The 21,959-nt window shown below is 37.2% G+C and overlaps 1 protein-coding gene across 3 annotated transcripts in view; it reads right to left on the reverse strand.

The window, feature by feature from the left end:
- ATAD1 (ATPase family AAA domain containing 1) overlaps positions 1 to 20,884 on the reverse strand; it is a 66,525-nt gene extending 45,641 nt beyond the window's left edge. The window contains exons 1-5 of one of the 3 annotated variants that reach the window (XM_047762405.1): positions 20,739 to 20,884; positions 17,116 to 17,290; positions 9,669 to 9,767; positions 7,402 to 7,522; positions 811 to 1,011 (exon numbers count right to left, since the gene is read on the reverse strand). In XM_047762405.1, coding sequence (XP_047618361.1) covers positions 811 to 1,011; positions 7,402 to 7,522; positions 9,669 to 9,767; positions 17,116 to 17,277 — 583 coding nt within the window. In that variant the 5' untranslated portion in view covers positions 17,278 to 17,290; positions 20,739 to 20,884. Of the gene's footprint in view, positions 1 to 810; positions 1,012 to 7,401; positions 7,523 to 9,668; positions 9,768 to 17,115; positions 17,291 to 17,984; positions 18,090 to 20,459; positions 20,559 to 20,738 lie in introns of those variants that run through there. The other 2 variants (XM_047762406.1, XM_047762403.1) reach the window with 2 other exon arrangements.
- Between the last annotated feature and the right edge of the window lie 1,075 nt (positions 20,885 to 21,959).

Raw genomic sequence — 21,959 nt, forward strand, 5'->3', positions numbered from 1 at the left:
TATTTCATGTTATACATTTTAAAAAGGAGAATATTTATGGAGGTAGGGTAGCGAAGGGATTTGTAAACCAGACATAAGTATAAATCATAAAGGAAAAAGAATGGTAAGTGCAGCTACATTTAAGTTTAAATCTCCATAAAAGAAACTGTCATAAAGTAAAAACACAAGGCAGTCTAGAAAATATTTGCAATCATAATAAAAAGCAACAAAGAATTACTAAGAAAAATGCAAATGACCCCCCCCCCAAAAAAAACCCTGGCAATTTACAAGCAAGGAAACCTAAATGGCTAAGCAACTTGTTAAAAGATGCCCAAATTTATCAGTAAGTAGGGAAACACAAAACAATGAGATAATTCTTGCTCTTCAAACTGACAAAAATTAACAATACTGTCAGAAAAAAATAAGTTTTGGGGGAGTACGTAGGAAAATGAAGTATATACTGGTGAGAATGAAAACAGGTGTAAGCACTTTGAAAAACTGGTAATACTAATGAGGAGTAAGATGGGCATATCACATCACACAACCTAATGGTTCAACTTCTAGGTATCTACTCTGGACAAATATATATGCATAAGGAAACATCTAACCAAAGTCCACTGCATTCCCTTATAAAGGCAAAAAGACAGAAAAAAATATCAGGAATGGTAAAAAACAGACTATGATTTATTATATAACACAGAAATTATATATATGAGGATGTTATCTCTTTTATTAATTTGGCATAACAAAAGTTAAAAAGAGAATCTGGTCATCTAAATACCACTCTTAAAAACGGCAGTTTAAAATGCTCACATAGAAAACACAGCATACCTATTTCATCTATAAAGATGATGGAAGGCTGTAGCTTTATGGCAAGGGAGAAAACAGCAGCAGCTAGTTTCTGAGATTCTCCATACCACTTATCAGTCAGTGTTGAAGGCTGAAGGTTAATAAATCGACAACCTGCTTCTTTGGCTGTAGCCTTGGCAATCAATGTTTTACCACAGCCTGGAGGCCCATAGAGAAGAACACCTGGAAATCAACATGTTATGTTATTATTTCCTGTAAAAGAACAAGATATTTGCTAGTTTATGTGATAATAATCTAAAATTTTCCCCAATAGTCACTTCTATTTTTATTAATCTCTTCTTATAGTAGAAAGGAAGGTGCTATATCCTTTTTCTTTCGGTTTTTTTTTTTGCTTTTCAGGGTTGCACCCATGGCACATGGAGGTTCCCAGGCTAGGGGTCTAATCCAGCTTCTGGCCTACATCACAGCCACAGCAATGGCCAGATCCGAGCCGCGTCTGCAACCTACACCACAGCTCAGGGCAATGCCAGATCCTTAACCCCTGAGCGAGGCCAGGGATGGAACCTGCAACCTCATGGTTCCTAGTTGGATTCATTTCCGCAGCGCCACGATAGGAACTCCAGAAGGTGCTGTACTCTAAGTTTGTGTCTGTGATAACGTGTTTAGGATTATAGCACCCTTGTGCTCCCTCCCTTCATGAAAATATCCAGTTCAGGATATTTAAGACAATCATTTTGACATTCAAACTCACATCACTTGATCACTGGTTGACAAATAAAACTGTCTAATGCCCACACCCTTCACAAGCTAAGAGCACTATATATAGCACAATGACAAAAGCTAACAGAATATTTACAATTTCAAAAGATTGTAGAAAACATTGCTTTATTGTTGCTCACAGACTCAAGTTTTAGCCAAAAAGACACACATCGCTTTTTCAAACAGATAATGATCTCTTCTTAAAAAGAAATTACTAGTCACTCCTGTTTCAATTTATAAGGAATAAAACTGTATTACTAACCTAGAGTCTCCACTGACAACAGTTCACTACTAAGGTAATTCTTTTAATATACAAAAGATCAAAACAGGTTGAGGTCTTGTGCATTTTGGGAATTATCACCAAAATTGTTAACTAAAATGAGATAGCATTTTCTGTATTACTTTTCTAAAATTAGTATTATATTAAATTATGTCTCTTGTTTATAAATCATTTAGAGACAGGCCTGACAAAAACTGTAATCTACAGACTCCTTTAAATATTTGCTTAATCCAGAACTTTCCAACTTTTCTCATATAATGGCACTTAAGGAATGACAGTATTTATAGAAGCATACTGGGGAGTAAAATGGAGAGGATTTGGAGTTACCCAAAATATTTTTATTATGTAATAAAAATTTTAAAAAACAGAATATGAGGGAAGAAAATATTAAATGTAAAATCCCTCCTAAATTTTCATTTTTTAAAAAATGAGAAATTTGAGCTTGATTCCACAAACCAAGCAAACTTTTTTCATGCCAAACATTTCAAAATAATGTTCAAACTTTTCCTCAAGCACACTTTTTCCAGTGGTTTTAATAATTCTTCAAAATCCAACTAACCCATGTTTATTCACTTTAAGCTAAGCTTTCTAAAACTGATTTAAAAGTTTAAATCCACAAGTTTTGCCAGTAAATGTTAATATTGTCAAGCAGTCTGCAATTCTTAATTATGTTCATTTATGTGCTAAAAGTTAAGTTCATTCAATTAAATCAGTTCTACTAACACTTTTAGAAGGCTCACATGAACAATTCAGAATAGTCTAATACCATCTAATTCAAATAAAGCTGAAAAGATATGGGACAACATGTGAAATTATTACATTTATTATTTTGATAATATAGTTTAATAGAATGCAAATCTACTAGCAAACTTAATACATATTACTTGAATCTTAGGTTTTTAGAACAAACTAATGATGCAAAAATCTTCATATTTTGTTGATTTTGCAGCTACATCACTTTATAAACTCAGGGGGTACTCTTAGAATGTCGTATTTGTTTCAAAGTACTCATTTTATCAGTTTGAATATTTTATTCATAATAGTTTAGTTTTAATACTTCTTAGGACTAAGTTTTTCCAGTTATTTCATAATTAATGTTATTAATTGAGCCATTACTTACTAATGTCTAAACATGCAATGATAACTTTTGGATTTCAAAATCTTCTGGAGGATGGAGCTTGACAGATAAAGTGCCCTGATTCAGGTTGTCTCACACTGTATGAGTGAGTCTAGCAATATTATCTGAAAATGGCATGTTTTCTATATTCTTTGTTTTAGTGAACACCACTATGTTACTTAATATTTATGAAAGATGTGGAGTTCCCATCATGGCTCAGTGGAAATTAATGACTAGTATCCATGAGGATGCAGGTTCGATTCCTGGCCTCACTCAGAGGGTTAAGGATCCAGTGTTGCTGTGAGCTGTGGTGTAGGTCACAGATGCGGCTCAGATCTGGCATCGCTGTGGCTGTGGTGCAGACCAGCGGGTACAGCTCCAATTCAAGCACCTAGCCCAGGAACCTCCAAATGCCAAGGGTGCATCTCTAAAAAAGAAAAAAAAAAATTATGAAAGATGATAAATGAGTGGTTCTGTAAATGAATGTGAGGCATTTAGTCAGTTTAAAACTTTTAAACTAGTTTTTGGCGCTTACTCTGATACTTTTATAACCATTTTCAACAAAATAAAAAATGTGTTAATTATTTTGTGCTTTGTGGAGGCTTAAAAATTCAAACCCTTCTTTTTTTTCCCTGTTTTTTTCTTTGTTTTGTTTTGTTTTTTTTAGGGCTGCACCCTTGGCATATGGAAGTTCCCAGTCTAGTGGTCAAACTGGAGCTACAGCTGCCGGCTGACACCACAGCCACAAAAGAACTGGGAGAAACAAATCCAAATTTGAGATAATCCTCATTAGTGACAAATATATTCCTTACCAGTGACCAATTTTTCCTTCTTTTTTGGACTACCTTATTGACTTTCAAATTTTAATAAAAAAAATTTGTCCAAATAGTAGAAAAATAATTATGTGTAAAAATTAAATTTACTTAAATATAAGGCACTCAAGGAGAGGGTATATAAGCCTTTATGATACTGTAAGATCAGTTTTTCAAAACATTTTTCTTAGGTATCCACATTTATTTATTTATTTATTTTGGTCTTTTTTTGGGGGTCTTTTTAGGACTGCACCCGCAGCATAAGGAGGTTCCCAGGCTAGGGGTCAAATCGGAGCCGTAGCCACTGGCCTACACCAGAGCCACAGCAACAGCAGATCCGAGCCGCACCTGCGACCTACACCACAGCTCACGGCAATGCCAGATCATTGACCTGCTGAGTGAGGCCAGGGATCAAACCCTCAACCTCATGGTTCCTAGTCAAATTCATTTCTGCTGCGCCACTATGGGAACTCCTTAGGTGTCTACATTTTAAAGAATGTATCAAAACATGGAATATGATGAAGTTATGTGCCAAAATAATGGAAGTTTATAGAAGGAGCCATATAGCATTTAAATGGAATTTTAACTTGTAAATTTTTAAATGCTTGGGGGGACGAAAGGGTTACTTTTTTTATACAACCATCAGTAATTTATACATGTTCTTATAACCAATAAGTGGCACCATAACTCCAACTTCATATTTTTTTTTGTCTTTTTGTTGTTGTTGTTGTTGCTATTTCTTGGGCCGCTCCCTCAGCATATGGAGGTTCCCAGGCTAGGGGTTGAATCGGAGCTGTAGCCACCGGCCTACGCCAGAGCCACAGCAACGCGGGATCCGAGCCGCGTCTGCGACCTACACCACAGCTCACGGCAACGCCGGATCGTTAACCCACTGAGCAAGGGCAGGGACCGAACCCACAACCTCATGGTTCCTAGTCGAATTCGTTAACCACTGCGCCACAACGGGAACTCCCCAACTTCATATTTTTATGTGATGATACTGAGTATGACATCACGTGTCATTTGTTACATGCCAAGTCATTCTCAAATTAACTTTCTGTAGTCTGTGAGGAGGTGATTACTTTCAGCTCAGACAGCAAAGAACTGTCTAAGGAACACATAGAATTGGCAATAAAGCAATGACTCTAACCTAAGTCACCTGCTTCCAGTCTCAAAATAGACCAAGTATGGTATGCAACTGATTTTATACTCTGCTTCTATAATACTAAAATCCAATTTATGTTGAGGGTCAAAACGTAAATCAATAATTTTTCAAACTTTTGTTCTTGATAAAGCTGAAAAATCTCAAATAGTAGAACTTTAGATTGCATACTAAGGATATTCTCATGTAACTTAAAAAAAAATTAAATACACATAGGAACCACCTTTAGTTTTGGATAATGCTTTTAGGTAAAGAGTAGATTTACAAACAGCTGTTAAAGTACCCCCTTAAAATTTGTTATCTGCAATGCTAATTGAAGCTTTAAACCAAGTCCAAATGGTAAAGTCACCCAATTACCTGGTCTGAGGATATCACTATTGAAAAAAGAAGTGTTCTCTAACAGCATAAAAAATTTTCCTAAATTCATTAACACTGTGAAACTGGGACATAAAAATTCACAAAAGTTCTTTCTTGTTCACACTATAAACAACCTGCAAGATGACAGTGAAGAACTTAACTAAATAATCCAACTTTTATATTACTTTTTTGACTTGGACTCACATAAATCATTTTGAAATTTTCTTTGGGGAAATACACTTTTTAAAAAATCAGGAGTTCCCGTCGTGGCGCAGTGGTTGACGAATTCGACTAGGAACCATGAGGTTGCGGGTTCGGTCCCTGCCCTTGCTCAGTGGGTTAACGATCTGGCGTTGCCGTGAGCTGTGGTGTAGGTCGCAGACACAGCTCGGATCCTGCGTTGCTGTGGCTCTGGCATAGGCTGGCGGCTGCAGCTCCGATTCGACCCCTAGCCTGGGAACCTCCATGTGCCGTGGGAGCGGCCCAAGATATAGCAAAAAAAAAAAGACCAAAAAAAAAATCACAATAAACTAAATGCTTTTTGTTAGAAAAAAAGCAGGTTTGTTGTTTCATAAAGAAATATATTAAAAACATAATTGTTCTTTTAGTTAATAAAAAGAGCATGCCACCTTCAGTGATAATTTTCATTCTCTATTTACCAGAAACAAAAACAATCTACTTCAAAAAAAAGTACAGATACTGGCTTTAATTACCTTTGAAATAGAAATCAATGCACTTTTTTTTTTTAAAGGCCGCACCTGCAGCACATGGAGGTTCCCAGGCTAGGAGTCGAATCGGAGCTACAGCTGCCAGCCCACCCCACAGCCACAGCCACAGCAATTCAGGATCCAAGCAGCATCTGCGACCTACACCACAGCTCACAGCAATGCCAGATCCTTAACCGAGTGAGGCCAGGGTTAGAACTCGCATCCTCATGAATCCTAGTCAGGTTTATTAACTGCTAAGCCATGAAGGGAATTCCAAAGCACTTTTTGATATGGCTGCAAAATTTCTAAGATTAAAAACAGCTACAACTTATACATGTTATTTTGAGATTTCTAAATATCCTATTTTTCTGAGAAATGCATGTATCTAATAATTTGATTTCAGTCTTAACTAACAACTGTCTAGTTCTGAAGTTCTACAAGATGGAAATAAATAACCTACACTACAGTGTCTGCATCTGAAAGCCGAGGCAATACACTTCTATAGATCTCACTGTCAATTATCACATAAGCTCTATTTGAATTGCCTTTAACAAGGCTTATACATGTTTAAGAATAAAAGTATTGTGGAGTTCCCATTGTGGTGCAGTGGTTAACATATCCGACTAGGAACCATGAGGTTGTGGGTTCGATCCCTGGCCTTGCTCAGTGGGTTAAAGATCTGGCTTTGCCGTGACCTGTGGTGTAGGTTGCAGACATGGCTTGGATCCCACGTTGCTGTGGCTGTGGTGTAGGCCAGCGGCTACAGCTCAGATTGGACCCCTAGCCTGGAAACCTCCATATGCCACAGGAGTGGCCCTAGAAAAGGCAAAAAGACAGGAAAAAAAAAAAAGAATAAAAGTATTACATTTAAGGATGTAGTTATAAACACTTTTGATTTTTTAGTTCCAACACTTTCAAAGTAATTACTAAAGAGAAATAAGACAATGCTTTCCTTAAAAACAAGCAGTATTTAATTGCATCTGTAGTTCACTATTTCCTTCAAAACAAACAAAACCCCACTGCAATCTAGAAATAAATAAAATTACCAAGAGGGAAAAAAAAAATCACTAGAATCATGAAACAACAAAAAAGAAGTCTTATCTTGGAAACAAAAACCAATATTGTTACTTTGAATTTTTTTAATCCTTGATTTCCCAAATTTCCATTCTCTTAGAGGTAAGAAAAATGAATCTGAAATAAAGGGATTATTTTGACAATGTAACTATGGCAAAGATTTATCTAAACTTGGAAAGCTAAAGAATGGGCAATCATTTTAAAATTATTATTTATAAAACAGTTCACTGGCTCTCAGCTACCTCTTGAAAATCCAACTTTAAAAACACCAGTACTATAATGGTAGAAAGTTTCAATGTTTTCCAGATTTTTAATGCTTTAGCAAATATAAACTTTTACCAAACCTTTTGGAGGCTGCAGAAGCCTGGAATTTTCAAACAAATGCTTCTTTTTGATGGGTAAGATGACTGTGTCTTTCAGATCCGTAATGACATCATCTAAACCTGCTATATCACTCCAAGTAACCTGGTAAAAGGTAAGGTTGGCATGAATTTTTACAACTAAAGTATATCTACTGAAGTAAACAAAACAAAACAAAACCCCTCTCCATATGGCAAGCTTTACTCTGATAATGATGCATAAATAATAAAAGTTTACAATGATATATTACTGAAAGTCCTTTTGAGCAATATTGACATTATTAAACCACTAAAACTGCAAAAAGGAATTTAATAGTCAACTACCTATTTAAAAAAAAAGAAAGAAAAAGCTCCAGGTTTGGCACTCAAAACTCCGTAGGGATTTAGTAAGCTGAATTCATTCCCCTAAGAAGAGCAAATACTCTGCCAAGAAGACTTGAGAACCAGCTAAGAGAGATAATTCAGCACCAGCTGATGGAGAGGACCTCACTAGGAGTGTGTCTAATTCAGACATGAAGTTGTTAAACATAACAGGAATTAATTTAGAAATAAGGCCTATACCCATGAAACTGGACCTCTGAATTTTATTAATAAAAGTAAATTCTGTTAAAACTTAGGTATTTTGTCTTTATAAAAAGTAAATGGGGAATTCCTGTCGTGGCACAGTGGTTAACGAATCCGACTAGGAACCATGAGGTTGTGGGTTCGATCCCTGGCCTTGCTCAGTGGGTTAACGATCTGGCATTGCCGTGATGTGGCTCGGATCCCGCGTTGCTGTGGCTCTGACATAGGCTGGTGGCTACAGCTCTGATTGGACCCCTAGCCTGGGAACCTCCATATGCAGCGGGAGCGGCCCAAGAAATGGCAAAATGATAAACAAAAAAATAAATAAACGGGGGGGAGTAAATAGGGGTTATGTTTTCAAAATAGACAAAACAGCTTCTAAATTTTAAAGCCTTCTGATTCAAAAATTTTGGGAGGGTGATGGTGGAATAAACTAATTGAGAAAAGACCTAAAAAACAAACAAACAAAAACAACCTAGCTTGAATCTGGCAGAATAAAAGGCTGGGTGTGGGACTGATCACAATGAGTATATACAATAGATTTATTTATTTTATTTTCCACATTAAAAAAGAAAAAGGGAAAAAAAATCACAGCCAGATCTGAAAAAAATCATCCTTTACTTCCACTGCAGCCATAACAAAGAATTGAATTCATTTTGAGTGGAGGATTAATTCTCTAAGGGCATGTATGTCTCTGTGTACATAGATACTAACAGACATAGATTTGGAGACAAGGATATTATATTTCATTCTATTTATTTATACCTATGGTCACAAAATATTCACACAGATTTTAGCATTTATAAATTATGGTAATCTGATGCTCAAATAATCCTTTAGAAGATGGCAGAGAAGGTATTATTACATCATCCCACCATCCCTGATAACACACGAGGGAACTGAAACTCAAAGAGGAAATAATTTGCCAAGGCCATAAATGGAAAACTGGAATTCAGAATCTTGTGTTGTCCGTCATAACTTCTCATAAAAAAAAAAAAAAAAATCTAGATTTGAACTCCAAATCAAATATCCACATGACAAAGTAGTAGTTTTATATGCCACAAAGGTGAATATATAGAAGTACAGCTTTAACTAAACAAAAGTATACAAAAAATTAACATAGCAGGCCTGAGAGTATTATCCTTAGAAAGCCCTGTCTGAAAGGTCTCTTGGCTGGAGTACAGGAACTTAGATTTTGGGAGAGGTCCTGCCATTTTTCTAAGAGCAGCTCACTGTGCCTAAACTTTTTGTGCTAACAATATGGTTAATGGTGGATAGCTGTTTTCCTTATGGGAGTCTAGAATTCTGATAACACGTTAGGAAGACGGAGTCTATGTGATCAGACCCAAAACCCTGAGCCCTAAGTCTCTAATGAGTTTCTTTGGTGGAAAGCATCTGATGTGTTCTCACAACCTGTTGCTGGAAGAATTAAGTGCACTCTGTGTGACTTCATTGGGAGAAGACTCTTGGAACCTATGCCTGATTTTCTCCTGACTTTACCCTGGGCCCCTCTTTTGTTGCTGATTTTGCCTTACATCCTTTTGTTGTAATAAATTACATCCATGATTTATGACTACACTGAATCCTGTGGTTCCTCTTAGAGAATCATCAAACCCGGTCGTAATCTTTAGGACCCGTGACACAAAATGCTGGACCAAAAAAAATTTAATAAGATTAAAGATACATACATGCATATTAAGAGGATCTACTAGATGAGCAGCAATACTCATTTCATACTCTGAAAGCTTCACATTTTTCACACCAATTTGCTTCATTAATTTTTCTGCCTAGAAAGAAAAAAATAAACAGTCTCCTTCAGTTTGATATTCAGACACTGGCACTGCAAAACATATATCTGTGAAGTCTAAAGAGCAATGAACAGACAGAAGAATTTTCCAGGGATTATCTACACAGCTTGATTTTATCCTTCCCCCTCTATGTCCTTAGGTAAAGAAAAGATTTGAAGGTCTACTCCACAGAAACCAGGGCAATTTAAACCAGCTCTTGGGAAATGAAAAAATAGGGTACATGATTAAAGAGATATATATAGGGCCCTGCAGTGCTCCAATGAGACTCTAAGGTCCAACTTGATTTTTCTTTCCCCAGTAGGGTTATCATGGGGCAGAAGAAACCTCAAGATGAAAGACAGAGGAATTAAAGCTATCAAGAAATGGACAATTAAGAGTGTTCTCCCTTAAATTAACAGACTATCTGAAAACAAGTGCTTAACTTCCTTCAAATTATCCATGTATCTAACAACAGGTGTTCATACCTATCTAATTTCAAATTGCTCTGAGACTCTATCCTTTTTTAGAGTCAATTCTTGAGGCTAAGCAACCAGAGATAACAAAAATAATTTTGAATTAGAAGTATACTTGCATATATTTTTAGAGCTGGGTAAAAACTGGTCTTAAACCTATAAGCTCTAGCAATGTAACAAAGCTTTCAATTAAAATAAAAATGATAAAAATTTACTGAGTGTGCCAAATATTATGACAAAATACTACAGATGGATTAACTCATTGAATCCTCAGAGTGATCCTATGAGATAGGTACAATTTTTTCCCAACACAGAAAAAGAAATGAAGCTTAGCTCAGGCTAAGTATTTGTCTTAGGTTAAAAGTTAGCAAATGGAGGAGGCAACATGCAAATCCTGGCAGTCCCAACTATAGAGCCTACACTCTAACCATCACACATATTAGCTTGGTTTCCCCAATTATACGACAGGAGTCTGTGACCACCAAAGAGTCCTTAAAATCTATAGATGACACATTCAAATTTCTAGTAAGTGAACATTTTTAGAAATAAGGTACTCTGGTAAATCACATTTACCTAAATTTTTGTTGTTATATTTTCCTAAATACTTCTGATTATATATAGTCTTGCTGTTTGCCAAAAGTTTTGCAACTCTTAAAAATTCACATTACACAGCATTATAGTTATAAACTGGTTAAAAATTAGAATATGTTGATCATATCCTAGTAATATGGCGTTTTTTAAAAACAGTTCTATGAACCACATCATTTCTCCTATTTAGCCACCTCTGTAAAATTACCCAATCAATGGATAAAGAAGCTTTTCCAGATTCCTTTATCTCTTTTCTACAAATATCCTCTCTTTCACAGACTTTAAATGTCAGCTATGAAAGGTTTCTTATTTTTTGTACCTAAAATAGCATTAATTTACTCTTCTTTTTCATTGTGCTTCTATAAATGCGAAGCCATACCACACATGTTCATTTTAGGCCATGCACTAAAACAGTGGTTCTCAACCAGGGGTGATTTTGCTCCCTAGGAACATTTGCCAACATACGAAAATACTTTCAGTTGTCACAACTTGAGTGAGGGGAGAGGGTGCTAATAGTATCTAGCCAGCAGAGACAGGGATGCTGCTAAACAATTAAGAAAGCACAGGATAGCCTGCCCCCCCACCCCCATTATCTAATCCAAAATGCCAATATTTGAGAAAACATGCTTTTTTCCCCCAATTAGCTATCTGCCCTTAAAATTTTACTCTAGGCGACAAATGCTTCTTGCTACCTTTATTTAAATCTGGAATTTCCTAAATGAAAATTATCAACTATGTTGTTTACAGAGATAGAAATGCTATTCTTGAGTTTACCTAGAATTTGTTCCCCATAATAGCAGTTCCATTTAACAATGTCTTCAGGTTGCATTAATAACATTGATAGAAAAGAGAAAAAAAATGAACATTTATTGAGCACCTACCACATACCTGGGAACTATACTGAGTTCATTTTACAATCAACCCTTGAAACATGAGAAGTAGCTATTATTCTCATTTTTCACATGAAGAGCTCAAGGGTCAGAGAAATTAAAAGAATTGGCAAGATTACACAGGTAGGAATTAGCATTACCAGAGGTCAAACTCTGATGTTTCCAATTCTGAAACTCATGTTCTGCTGAAACACTAACATTTCTCATTTGGGAGAACAGAACATGGTTAACAAGCAAAAGAAAAGAAAGCACCCCCAAACACATATTGCCAATACCAAACTGTTTTCCAAGAATAAAATATCCAATTTTAACTGAGTCCTTTAACTGAGTCCCTATTTCTAAAATGTTTTACCTTTAACTGAGTCCCTATTCTAAAATGTTTTACCTAGAAAAACAAAATTATGATTAGACTACTTGAAAGATGGCTTATAGTCATGCATTATTTTATTGTTTACAGCTTAATAATAATTACATTTTCTAGACACCAATGTTTGTTTGGTTTTTGAAGTGGACCTCTTCCACTCTGTGGAGGGCAAATGGACTGGGGTTGAGAGGAGTAAGAGGTAGGAGGGAAAGTTTTTACATTATACTCATCTTTTTAACTGTTTCACAGAATTTTTTAAAATTTTTTCATGTTTTTTCTCCATGTGAAGTATTATTTAAAAAGTTAAGAAGTGGGGTAGGAAATTGTAAACTAGTATCTTTCATAGAATAAGAAAGGAGGAAATGCAGTAAAGGTGCAGCAGAAAAGAAACATTTCATTTAGGTTCTAAAAGATTCACAAAATTGGTTGTTCTTCTGGAAGAAAAGAATAATTTCAGAAAGTTAGAGATGGCCTAAAAAGAGTGAAAAATGAACTATTTAAACGTCAATCAAAAATCTTTCACTGAGGTCAGAGCTAAAGTACTCCAATTTAAGTGTAGACAGAGGAAATCACCAATAAAGCTTTTAAAAATACATTTAAATAGGAAATAGCAAATAATTTGAAGAATCATTTTTATATATCAGGTTTGTAAGGATCACAAAGTTGAATTAAATTTTTTTTTTTTTTGGTCTTTTTAGGGCCACACCCATGGCATATGGGGCTTCCCAGGCTAGGGCTTCAATGCAAGCTATAGCCGCAGGCCTACACCACAGCCACAGCAACGCCAGATCTGAGCCGCCTTTGTGACCACAGTTTATGGCAATGCCGATCATTAACCCACTGAGAGAGGCCAGAGATCGAACCTGCATCCTCATGGATACTAGTCAGATTTGTTTCCACTGAGCCACGATGGGAACCCCTCCACAAACTTGCATTAAACCCCTTTCTAGACATGTGGAGACAATCATCTTCTCTTTTAGTGTTAGTGTCCTAACATCTTTCCTCTGACTTTACTGTGTGTATCCCAAAAGTTGCTGGATAAGATGGCTTTCTACTATGATGTTCTTCTGCTATGTTTGTGTATAAAAGACTATATAGCACTTTTTTTTAAGTTTCTTTCTTTTTGATTTTCTTTCCTCATCCCTTCCCTTGTCCACTCAGGCAACACTAACTGCTTATTCCTTACTGATTTCCTATCTCAATTTCCTTATTTACTTCAGCTTCTCGTCTTCTAAGATTCAGCTCCAGTAAAACAGTTTAAATATACTATTTACAGTAGCATCAAAAATATGCAATAACTGACAAGTCAGTATTATGAAACTATTAACGGCTTAAGTTAAATTTAATGCCAGTTCAAAATTACCTAAAGACTTTGTTTTCTTCGTTGGAAATTGCTCTCTTCAAGTTTAATGATCTCAATAAAATTACTGACTGCTTTCTTCCATCACATTCCTCATGACCTCCTTTCTTCCTGGATCGTTTTATAACACAACATTTACGAACAATTTTCTTTTGCAACCTTCTTTTCTCTTGGTTTTGGTGACTTTACAGACACAAGTAATTTTCCAGATAGTGGGAGAGGATATAAAAAGGGGCTTTTTTTTTTTTTTTTTGGCTTTTCTTAGGGCCACTCCTGCAGCATATGGAGGTTTCCAGGCTAGGAATCTAATCGGAGCTGTAGCTGATGGCCTACGCCGCAGCCACAGCAACTCAGGATCCAACCTGTGTCTGAAACCTACACCACAGCTCATGGCAAAGCCAGATCCTTAACCCACTGAGCAAGGTCAGGGATCGAACCCACAACCTCATGGTTCCTAGTCGGATTCGTTAACCACTTAGCCACAACGGGAACTCCAAGGGCTTTTAAAAATTATATTTAACACCCCACTAACTTCCCCAAAGTCTGGTGTTTCAGAATGTAGGCCTTCCAGTTGAAAATAACTGTCAGAGTAAACCACTATTAGAGTCTGCAATATTTTGTAAACTTCAAGGTTTACAAAATGTTGGGGTGGGAGAGACTGGTACAAATAACTTACCTTGGTTTTATTCCTACACCTCTGGCCATTGTTTTTTTTTAAGGTGCTTTAATTAAAACTGGATAGATAAAAAAGATATCCTTAGAACATACAGATGAGGTATAAAGAACCACGGAGTAGGTGCTCAATGAATATTTATTATATGAATAAACTAAGGTCTTTAATCCTTGGAAGAGATTACTGTGTATGGAATCAAGTCAAATCAAATTTTATTCACTCTCATACAGAACCAACTATTTAAATATCATTTATGAAAAGCCCATCCTTTCTCCAATAATCTACAAGGCAAAATCAGTTATGTCATATATCAAGACTCCATATTATGCAAAGGATTGTTTCTGGACTCTATTCTACTAAATTTGCCAAGCCATCCCTTCGTCAATAGAAAACTGCTTTAATAACTATCACTTTATCGTAAGTTTTGATATAAATCAAAGCAAATCCTTCCTCCCCCAAAACACACGTCTTATTTTTCAGGAGTATCTTGCATATTCAGAAATTTTCATTCCTCAATTTGAGTTTTAGAAAGAAAATACAACGAAGAAAAAAAATAAAAATTGCATTTTCCAACTGTGTTGGATATCCAGAAATACAGCTGACATTTGAATACTGATTTTATATCCAGCAGCCCTTAAGCTCTTATTAATCCTGATAGTTCACCTGTAGATTTTCTTTGGCTTTCTATGTAGATACTACCTATGAATGATTGTTTAGTTACTTTTTTTTTCTACCTCATCTTTTTTTGATTTATGCATTAGTTAATAATCAGTAAAATGCTATACAGAATTGATAACAATAGGCTTCCTTTACTTGCTCCTAATCATAAAGAAAATGCTTTCAATTTTTTACTATGAAGTATGTTTCCCATAGTAAATCATTCTATCACGTCAAAGCAATTATCTTCTATTCCTATTTTACTAAAAGCTTTTCTAAAAATCAAGAAGAAATATTCGAGGAGTTCCCATTGTGGTTCAGTGGTAATGAACCCTACTAGTATCCATGAGGATCCAGGTTCGATTCCTGGCATTGTTCAGGGGGTTAAAGAAGAGCATTGCCATGAGCTGTGTTGTGGGTCAAAGACGTGGCTCAGATCTGGCATTGCTGTGGGTGTGGCACAGGCCTGCAGCTGAAGCTCTGATTCGACTCCTAGCCTGGGAATTTCCATATGCCATAGGTGTGGCCCTAAAAAGGAAAAAAAAATAAATAAATGTTAATTTTAACAAAGGCCTTTGTACTGACTATGATCATAGTTTTGTCCTCTTATCTGTTAATAGAGAATATTATATACATTTTTTCCCCTCAAATGAAGCCAGCCTCTAATTCCTGGGATAAATCAAAATGATCATAACATATTATCTTCTTCTTTTTGTCAGGCTTTTTAGGGCCACATATGCAGAATATGGACGTTTCCAGGCTAGGGGTTGAACCTGAGCTGCAGCCGTCAGCCTACACCACAGCAATGAGGGATCCAAGCCATGCCTGGGACCTACACCACAGCTTACAGCAAAACAAGATCCTTAAACCCAGACAGAGGCCTGGGATTGAACCCACATCCTCATGGATACAAGGTGGGTTTGTTAACTGCTGAGCCACAATGGGAACTCCTATTATCTTTTTTAAACAGAGCTGAATTCAGCTTGCTGTGATTTATGTCAGAGAATGTTTTGCCTATGTTCTCTTCTAGAAGTATTATGCTGTCATGTCTTGTTTAAGTCTTTAAGCCATTTCTAGGAGAACAGAAATAAAAGCAAAAACAGCAAATGGGACCTAAGCAAATTTACAAGGTAACAGAAATAAAAGCAAAAACTGCAAATGGGACCTAATCAAATTTACAAGGTTTTGCATAGCAAAGGAAACCATCAACAACAGGAAAAGATAACCTAGAGATTGAGAGAAAGTATTTGTAAACAGTGGAACTGACAAGGGCTTAATTTCCAAAATATACAAACAGTTCATACAACTCAATAACAACAACAACAACAAAAAATCCACTTGAAAAGTAGGCAGAAGATCTACATAAATATTTCTCTGAAGAATACATACAGATGGCGAATAAACACATGAAAAGATACATCACCACTAATTATTAGAAAAGTGCAAATCAAAACCACAATGAGTACTACCTCATACCGTCAGAATGGTCACTATGAAAAAGTCTGCAGATAACAAATGATGGAGCATTGTGGAGAAAAGGGAACCCTCCTACACTGCTGGTGGGAATGTAAATTGATGCAAGCACTATATAGAACAGTATGGAGGTTACTTAAAAAACTAAAAATGGAATTACTATATGATCCAGCAATCTTTACTTCTAGGCATACCTCTGGAGAAGACTCTAATTCAAAAAGATACATGCACTCCAAAGTTCATAGTAACACTATTTACATTAGCCAAGACATGAAAGCAAGCTAAGTGACCAATGACAGAGGAATGGATAAAGATGCGGTATGCATACAAAATGAAATACTACTCAGCCTTAAAAAAGAATGAAATAATGCCATTTACAGAAACATGGACAGATTATCATACTAAGTGAAATAAGTCAGACAGAGAAAGCTATCATATGTTAAATATCACTAACATGTGGCATCGAAAATATGATACACATGAACTTATTTATAAAACAAATATTTCAAATGTCACACAAAGCAAAATGTATACCATTACTCAAGTTAAAATTTTTGTTTTGTCTGTTGAAAAATTTTACCTAGATTCTTTCATTTATAAGCTGGCAAAAATATTCTGATTAGGATATGCATAAAAAAATACTATAATATCATTATTCTTCATTCTTCTTCTAAGTTGCATACATAGTTATAGGATTTGAGAAACAAGTTATTTTTTAGGAATAATAAAATCAAAAATATTATATAAAAACACATTCTAAGTGGGTCTTATAAAATTTCTCACTAATTAGTAATTCTACTATATCCTTAGTTTCATGGAAAAATATTTGCTAGCTGCAAAAAAAGTGATCCTCAGACATTTTAATCATACCTGTTTCTGAGCTTCTACTTTTTGCTTTCTGGTTGGATCAATTGCATCTACCATCCATTTGATTGTAAAGTATGTTACTGCACCAAATATTGTCAAACGGAAAATTAAACCAACAACTTCATTCCGACTCAAGGGACGAGAAAAGGCTTCAGCATGTACCATCTTGATTGCTGACCTTAAAAAAAAAGAAAAAGAAATGTTACTAGGTAATACTTAGATTCATTAAAACTGGGAGACTGATAGGTAGCATTAAACTAAGCAAGAAAAACCAGCTTTAGTTAAATTCAACATTACCTACCTTAAAAAGTATTTAAGGAGAAATGGATTTTTAAAAGTTAAACACATTTCAAACAGATTTATTTATTAGAATTTTTAACGAACTTGTCTAAAAGCTCATATAATTTAAGTAGAGAGTAATTCTATTTGAAAAATGCAGCAAACATTTTAAAGCATTTACTCTTTTAAAGAGCTATTAAATAACTATTTCTGAGAATCCAGGAAAATAATGACTACAACACTAATCCAACTGAAAAGAGGCAGTCCAACAATGAAATATTTTACTAATGTGATGATATACCAGGTAATTTTTGAGTTAAATTCAAACTGTGAACAGACTCACTTTTCCCTCACACTTACTTTTAAAGGCTGAAATTTATGCATGCTATTTTCTCAATTAACAGGTGACATTAAATTTTGGGAGCCATCTTAATGTTTCCAACAACCTAGCTAAATATGAAAAAACAATCTTCAAAATGTTTAACTACAAGAATACAGCTCTCACCCAAGATAAAAGGAAAAAAAATGAGGAAACATGTCCATTTGCGCTGCTACATGACCCACAGCCTAGCTTACAGGAGGTACGCACATACCTGTCAAAGGCCATGACACTCAGGAGAATAAGCTTGGGATGATGTAACCATCACATTTTGGGAGATAGAATCTCAGCTTCAAATAATGCCGTTATACTCTCACTGCACAGGACTAAGCTAAGCGCTACGTGATATGGGGAAAAAAAGAAAGAATGTACATTTTGCACTCATGTGAAAAGGAATAAATCAGAATTTGTACGGATTGCTCAGGAACAAGAGAAAATTAGGTATTTCATAGATTAACATCTATGGTTGTTCCACCTCTAAAATTATTTCTATTTTCACTACTACCATTCAGTTAAAGATTCTCTTCAATCATGCCAACAGAACTGCTGCCAGACTTTTGAATATTTTCCAAAAGTCAAGAACTCCAAATTTCTGCAGTACTAGGAGCCATTCACTTCATAATAATATATTATTTAATTTAAACTTAACAAATAACTGAAAGCCTCCATTTTGGATGAAGAAATTTTGGGCTGAAATGATTCAATTCACAAAATAAAGCACTTATTGAGCATGGAGCATGTATACATAATGCCTCCTATATACTGGGTGTACAATAATGGCTAAGACACAATTACTTTACTCAAGGAATGCATAGTTTGGTTTTTAAAAATGAAACTAGAGGAGTTCCCCGTCGTGGCTCAGCAGTTAACGAACCTGACTGGCATCCATGAGGACGTAGGTTTGATCCCTGGCCTCACTCAATGGGCTGAGGATCTGGCGCTGCGGTGAGCTGTGGTGTAGGTCACAGACACAGCTCAAATTCGGCGTAGCTGTGGCCCTAGCATAGGCTGGCGGCTACAGCTCCAACTGGACCCCTAGCCTGGGAACCTCCATATGCCGCCGGTGTGGCCCTAAAAAGTGAGAAAGACCAAAAAGGAAAAAAAAGAAAAAGAAACGAGAAATACAACTCCCCCTCCCGCCAAAAAATGAAGCTAGAGAGAAGCCACCCAGTTAAAATCTCTTATGTAACAAATCAAAGCGTGCTTTCTTCCATCAGCATGGCTTCCTAAAAATGGGTTAACAATATTCTTATAAAAAGTGAAAAACTGTCTTTCCAGCCTTTATTCCAACACAGTAAATTTGAAAATGCAGTTGTAATATGTGGTATCATTATGTGGGAATATTATTCATAGATGAAAATAAACCAATTAGTAAAATAAAGGTTTACTAACTTTAGTGATACAGGAATAAAAAGTTTTCATTTGAGTTAGTAGTGATAAAACTGCCATCTACTGGATGTTAACTGAACTACATGAACTAGTGCTCCTATGGGTACATTCAGGCCATCAAGAAAACGATTTTTTAAACCCATAAAAAAAAAAAATTAAGACGCAAAACGTCTGTTGACCATATACTTTCCTACATTAACTATTAACTTCAATACAATACTCTGGACCTATAGCCACTTCCAAAATAGTCATCCTTCTTTTAAAATGACTTCAAAATCCTTAAATGAAACTGAAACTACTTGGAGGTTGTAACTGCATAAACTTCACTGTACACTTATCTATCATTCATAAAACATGGTATGCTTACAATGTAGGGCCGTTACAGTAATAATACCTACAGCAAAATAAAATAATAGAAGCTGCATGTGCATAAAACAATAGAGACTATATCCCAATTTTGTATAAACATATAGATCAACAAATACACAAGTTGCACATAAACATGGACGGTGTCATGTACAACTAAGAAATATGGCAAAACACTAATTCAGAGTTATTTGTTAGGTAAATATGATACCAAACAGTTTCACTTTAAAAAATTCTCCATTTCAGGGTAAAAATCTTAAAAATCGTACCATCCCGTCAATGAATAGTTTAGTGACAGTTTAAGAACCGAGAGTAGAGTATACTATAGCATTTCTCTAATTCACAGCAGTGTTTTACAAAGTTTTTCTTAAGCCCAGAAATCCCAGTTTCCCAGATACCAAGGCCCTATAAACTCAGCCTATGACAATGAAAGCCTGCCAACCTTCACATACAGGACAGGTTATTAGTTAACACCACCATCCTCTGCGAAAGCGTGTTCAGGCTTGAAGTAACATCTCCACTTTTGTACTAGGTAGTAGCAGTTCCTGCAGACAATCACACTCGGCTCATTCTGACCTCCTTTGCCCAGGACCACGGTTCTGAGGTCGTCCGGGACGACCTCATGCCCACGCAGGGTCCCGACTGCCTCCAGAGAGTCCCTGGAAATGTCCTAAGTAACTCTTAGGGGCAGTGCTAACGGAGACCTGAGGGCCTAGGCTGGGCCGGAAGCCAAAGCGAGGCCCGGGACGCCCTTGGAGGTTAATCTGCTGGATACCAAAGGCTGCAGGAAGCTGGCAGGCGGCACTAAGGTGGGGCATGGGAAGAAGACGAGGTGACCTTTCCAGCTGGGCTTCTTAGATCCGAGCTGGTCCCAAAGGTGCTCAGCCAGACCCTTTGCCTGTCCCACGAAATCCCGCAAAAACCCGCTACTCACCCCCAGGGTAGAAACAGCGGCCGCAGGAACCAGAGAGCCGCACACAGGAAGCAAAAGCCATCTGGGAAAGAACGCTTCCGGCGGCAGCCGCGGCCCGCCCCCTCGCACCGAGCATGCGCCACCCGCGGCCGATGGCCTGGAGGGGGCGCGTTTCCGGATTTCAGTAGCAGTGGGGAATTCCGTTGGAGTTAGGTCGAGTGTCCTGTACGCTGGGGTGAGCTGCCTGGGTTTTGCTGCTGAGTCTTAGGGATGGAATTGAGGCAAGCGGTTGTCACCTACCGTATTCTAGGGCTCCAGTTGCAACTCTGGCAAATCCGGGAGTCTTCATGAACATGCAAAGAAATGCTCTGTTCCCCCGGCAAAAAAAAGTTGACTTCTGCGGGAGCCTTACTTCCGCCCTTCACTCCACCCCTACATCCCTACCCTGGGTGCAAACCCTCTGGCAGCTATTCCATATATTAGCCAAAGCGCTGACGCGCAAGCCCAACCCCCTACCCCTTACCATCTGTCTTTCAGTTTTAGGGTGAGCTCACCCTCCTCCCCACGTCTGCGCAAACACCTGCGGTGGCGCCTGAAAATCTTTCTGCGAAACTTCTCTGCAGCCCACCCAGACAGGGCTGGTAATCGGGACAAAATAGAGCATCTGGTAACAGGTTTTGCATTGCGGTGACTTCCCTTTTTCTTTTACCTCTTCCCCTTTCTAGAGTGAGAGACATGGCACAAGAGGTCCCCAGGGACCGTATCTGAAAGCCAGCGCCTCTTGAACACAGACTGCAAGGGGGAGGGGGGTGAGACGACATTGGACACTGCCCCCAGATATAAGAAGCATCACTTCCTTCAGATGGCGGTGAGACTATGAAGCAAAAAGACAGTTCCTTTTACCACCCTCCCCGGGAAGGCAGTTTGTGCCTCTCTGCCTTAGGCAGCGTCCTTCAAGGCTAAAATTCTGCAGCCCGATTGTTGAATTCAGTGAATGCTACCCTTGTTACAAGGGGGTGATACTATAGTGAGGATAATAGCTACAGTTTGCTGAATGTGTACTGCGTGTCAGCCAATATGCTTCTTTGTACATCCTTAACCTAAGTTCCTCAAAACACCGGATCATCTAAAATAACCATTATGGAGCTACACTGTGGCGCAGTGGGTTAAGGATCCCAGGTTGCTGTAGCTGTGGCATAGGTGACAGCTGCTTCTGGGATTCAATGCCTGGCCTGGGAACTTCCATTGCCGAGGGTGAGGCTGAAAAAAGAAGGAAAAAAAGTAATGAATAAATAAAGTAGAATAGTCACTTTTTATTTATTATTTATAGGTGAGCAAATGGTAAAGCTTAAAGAGAGAAACTTGCCTCAGTTCATGCACCTCACAAGTGGCAAAAAGTTACCCAAGGAGCTCGCTGGCAGCCTAGCAGTTAAAAATTTGGCATTGTCACTGCTATGGCTCAGGTTCACTGCTGTGTCTAGGGTTTGATCCCTGCCTGGAACTCCTGCATGTGAGGAGCAT

The sequence above is a fragment of the Phacochoerus africanus genome, chromosome 15 (assembly GCF_016906955.1).
Source record: "Phacochoerus africanus isolate WHEZ1 chromosome 15, ROS_Pafr_v1, whole genome shotgun sequence".
NCBI lineage: Eukaryota > Metazoa > Chordata > Mammalia > Artiodactyla > Suidae > Phacochoerus > Phacochoerus africanus.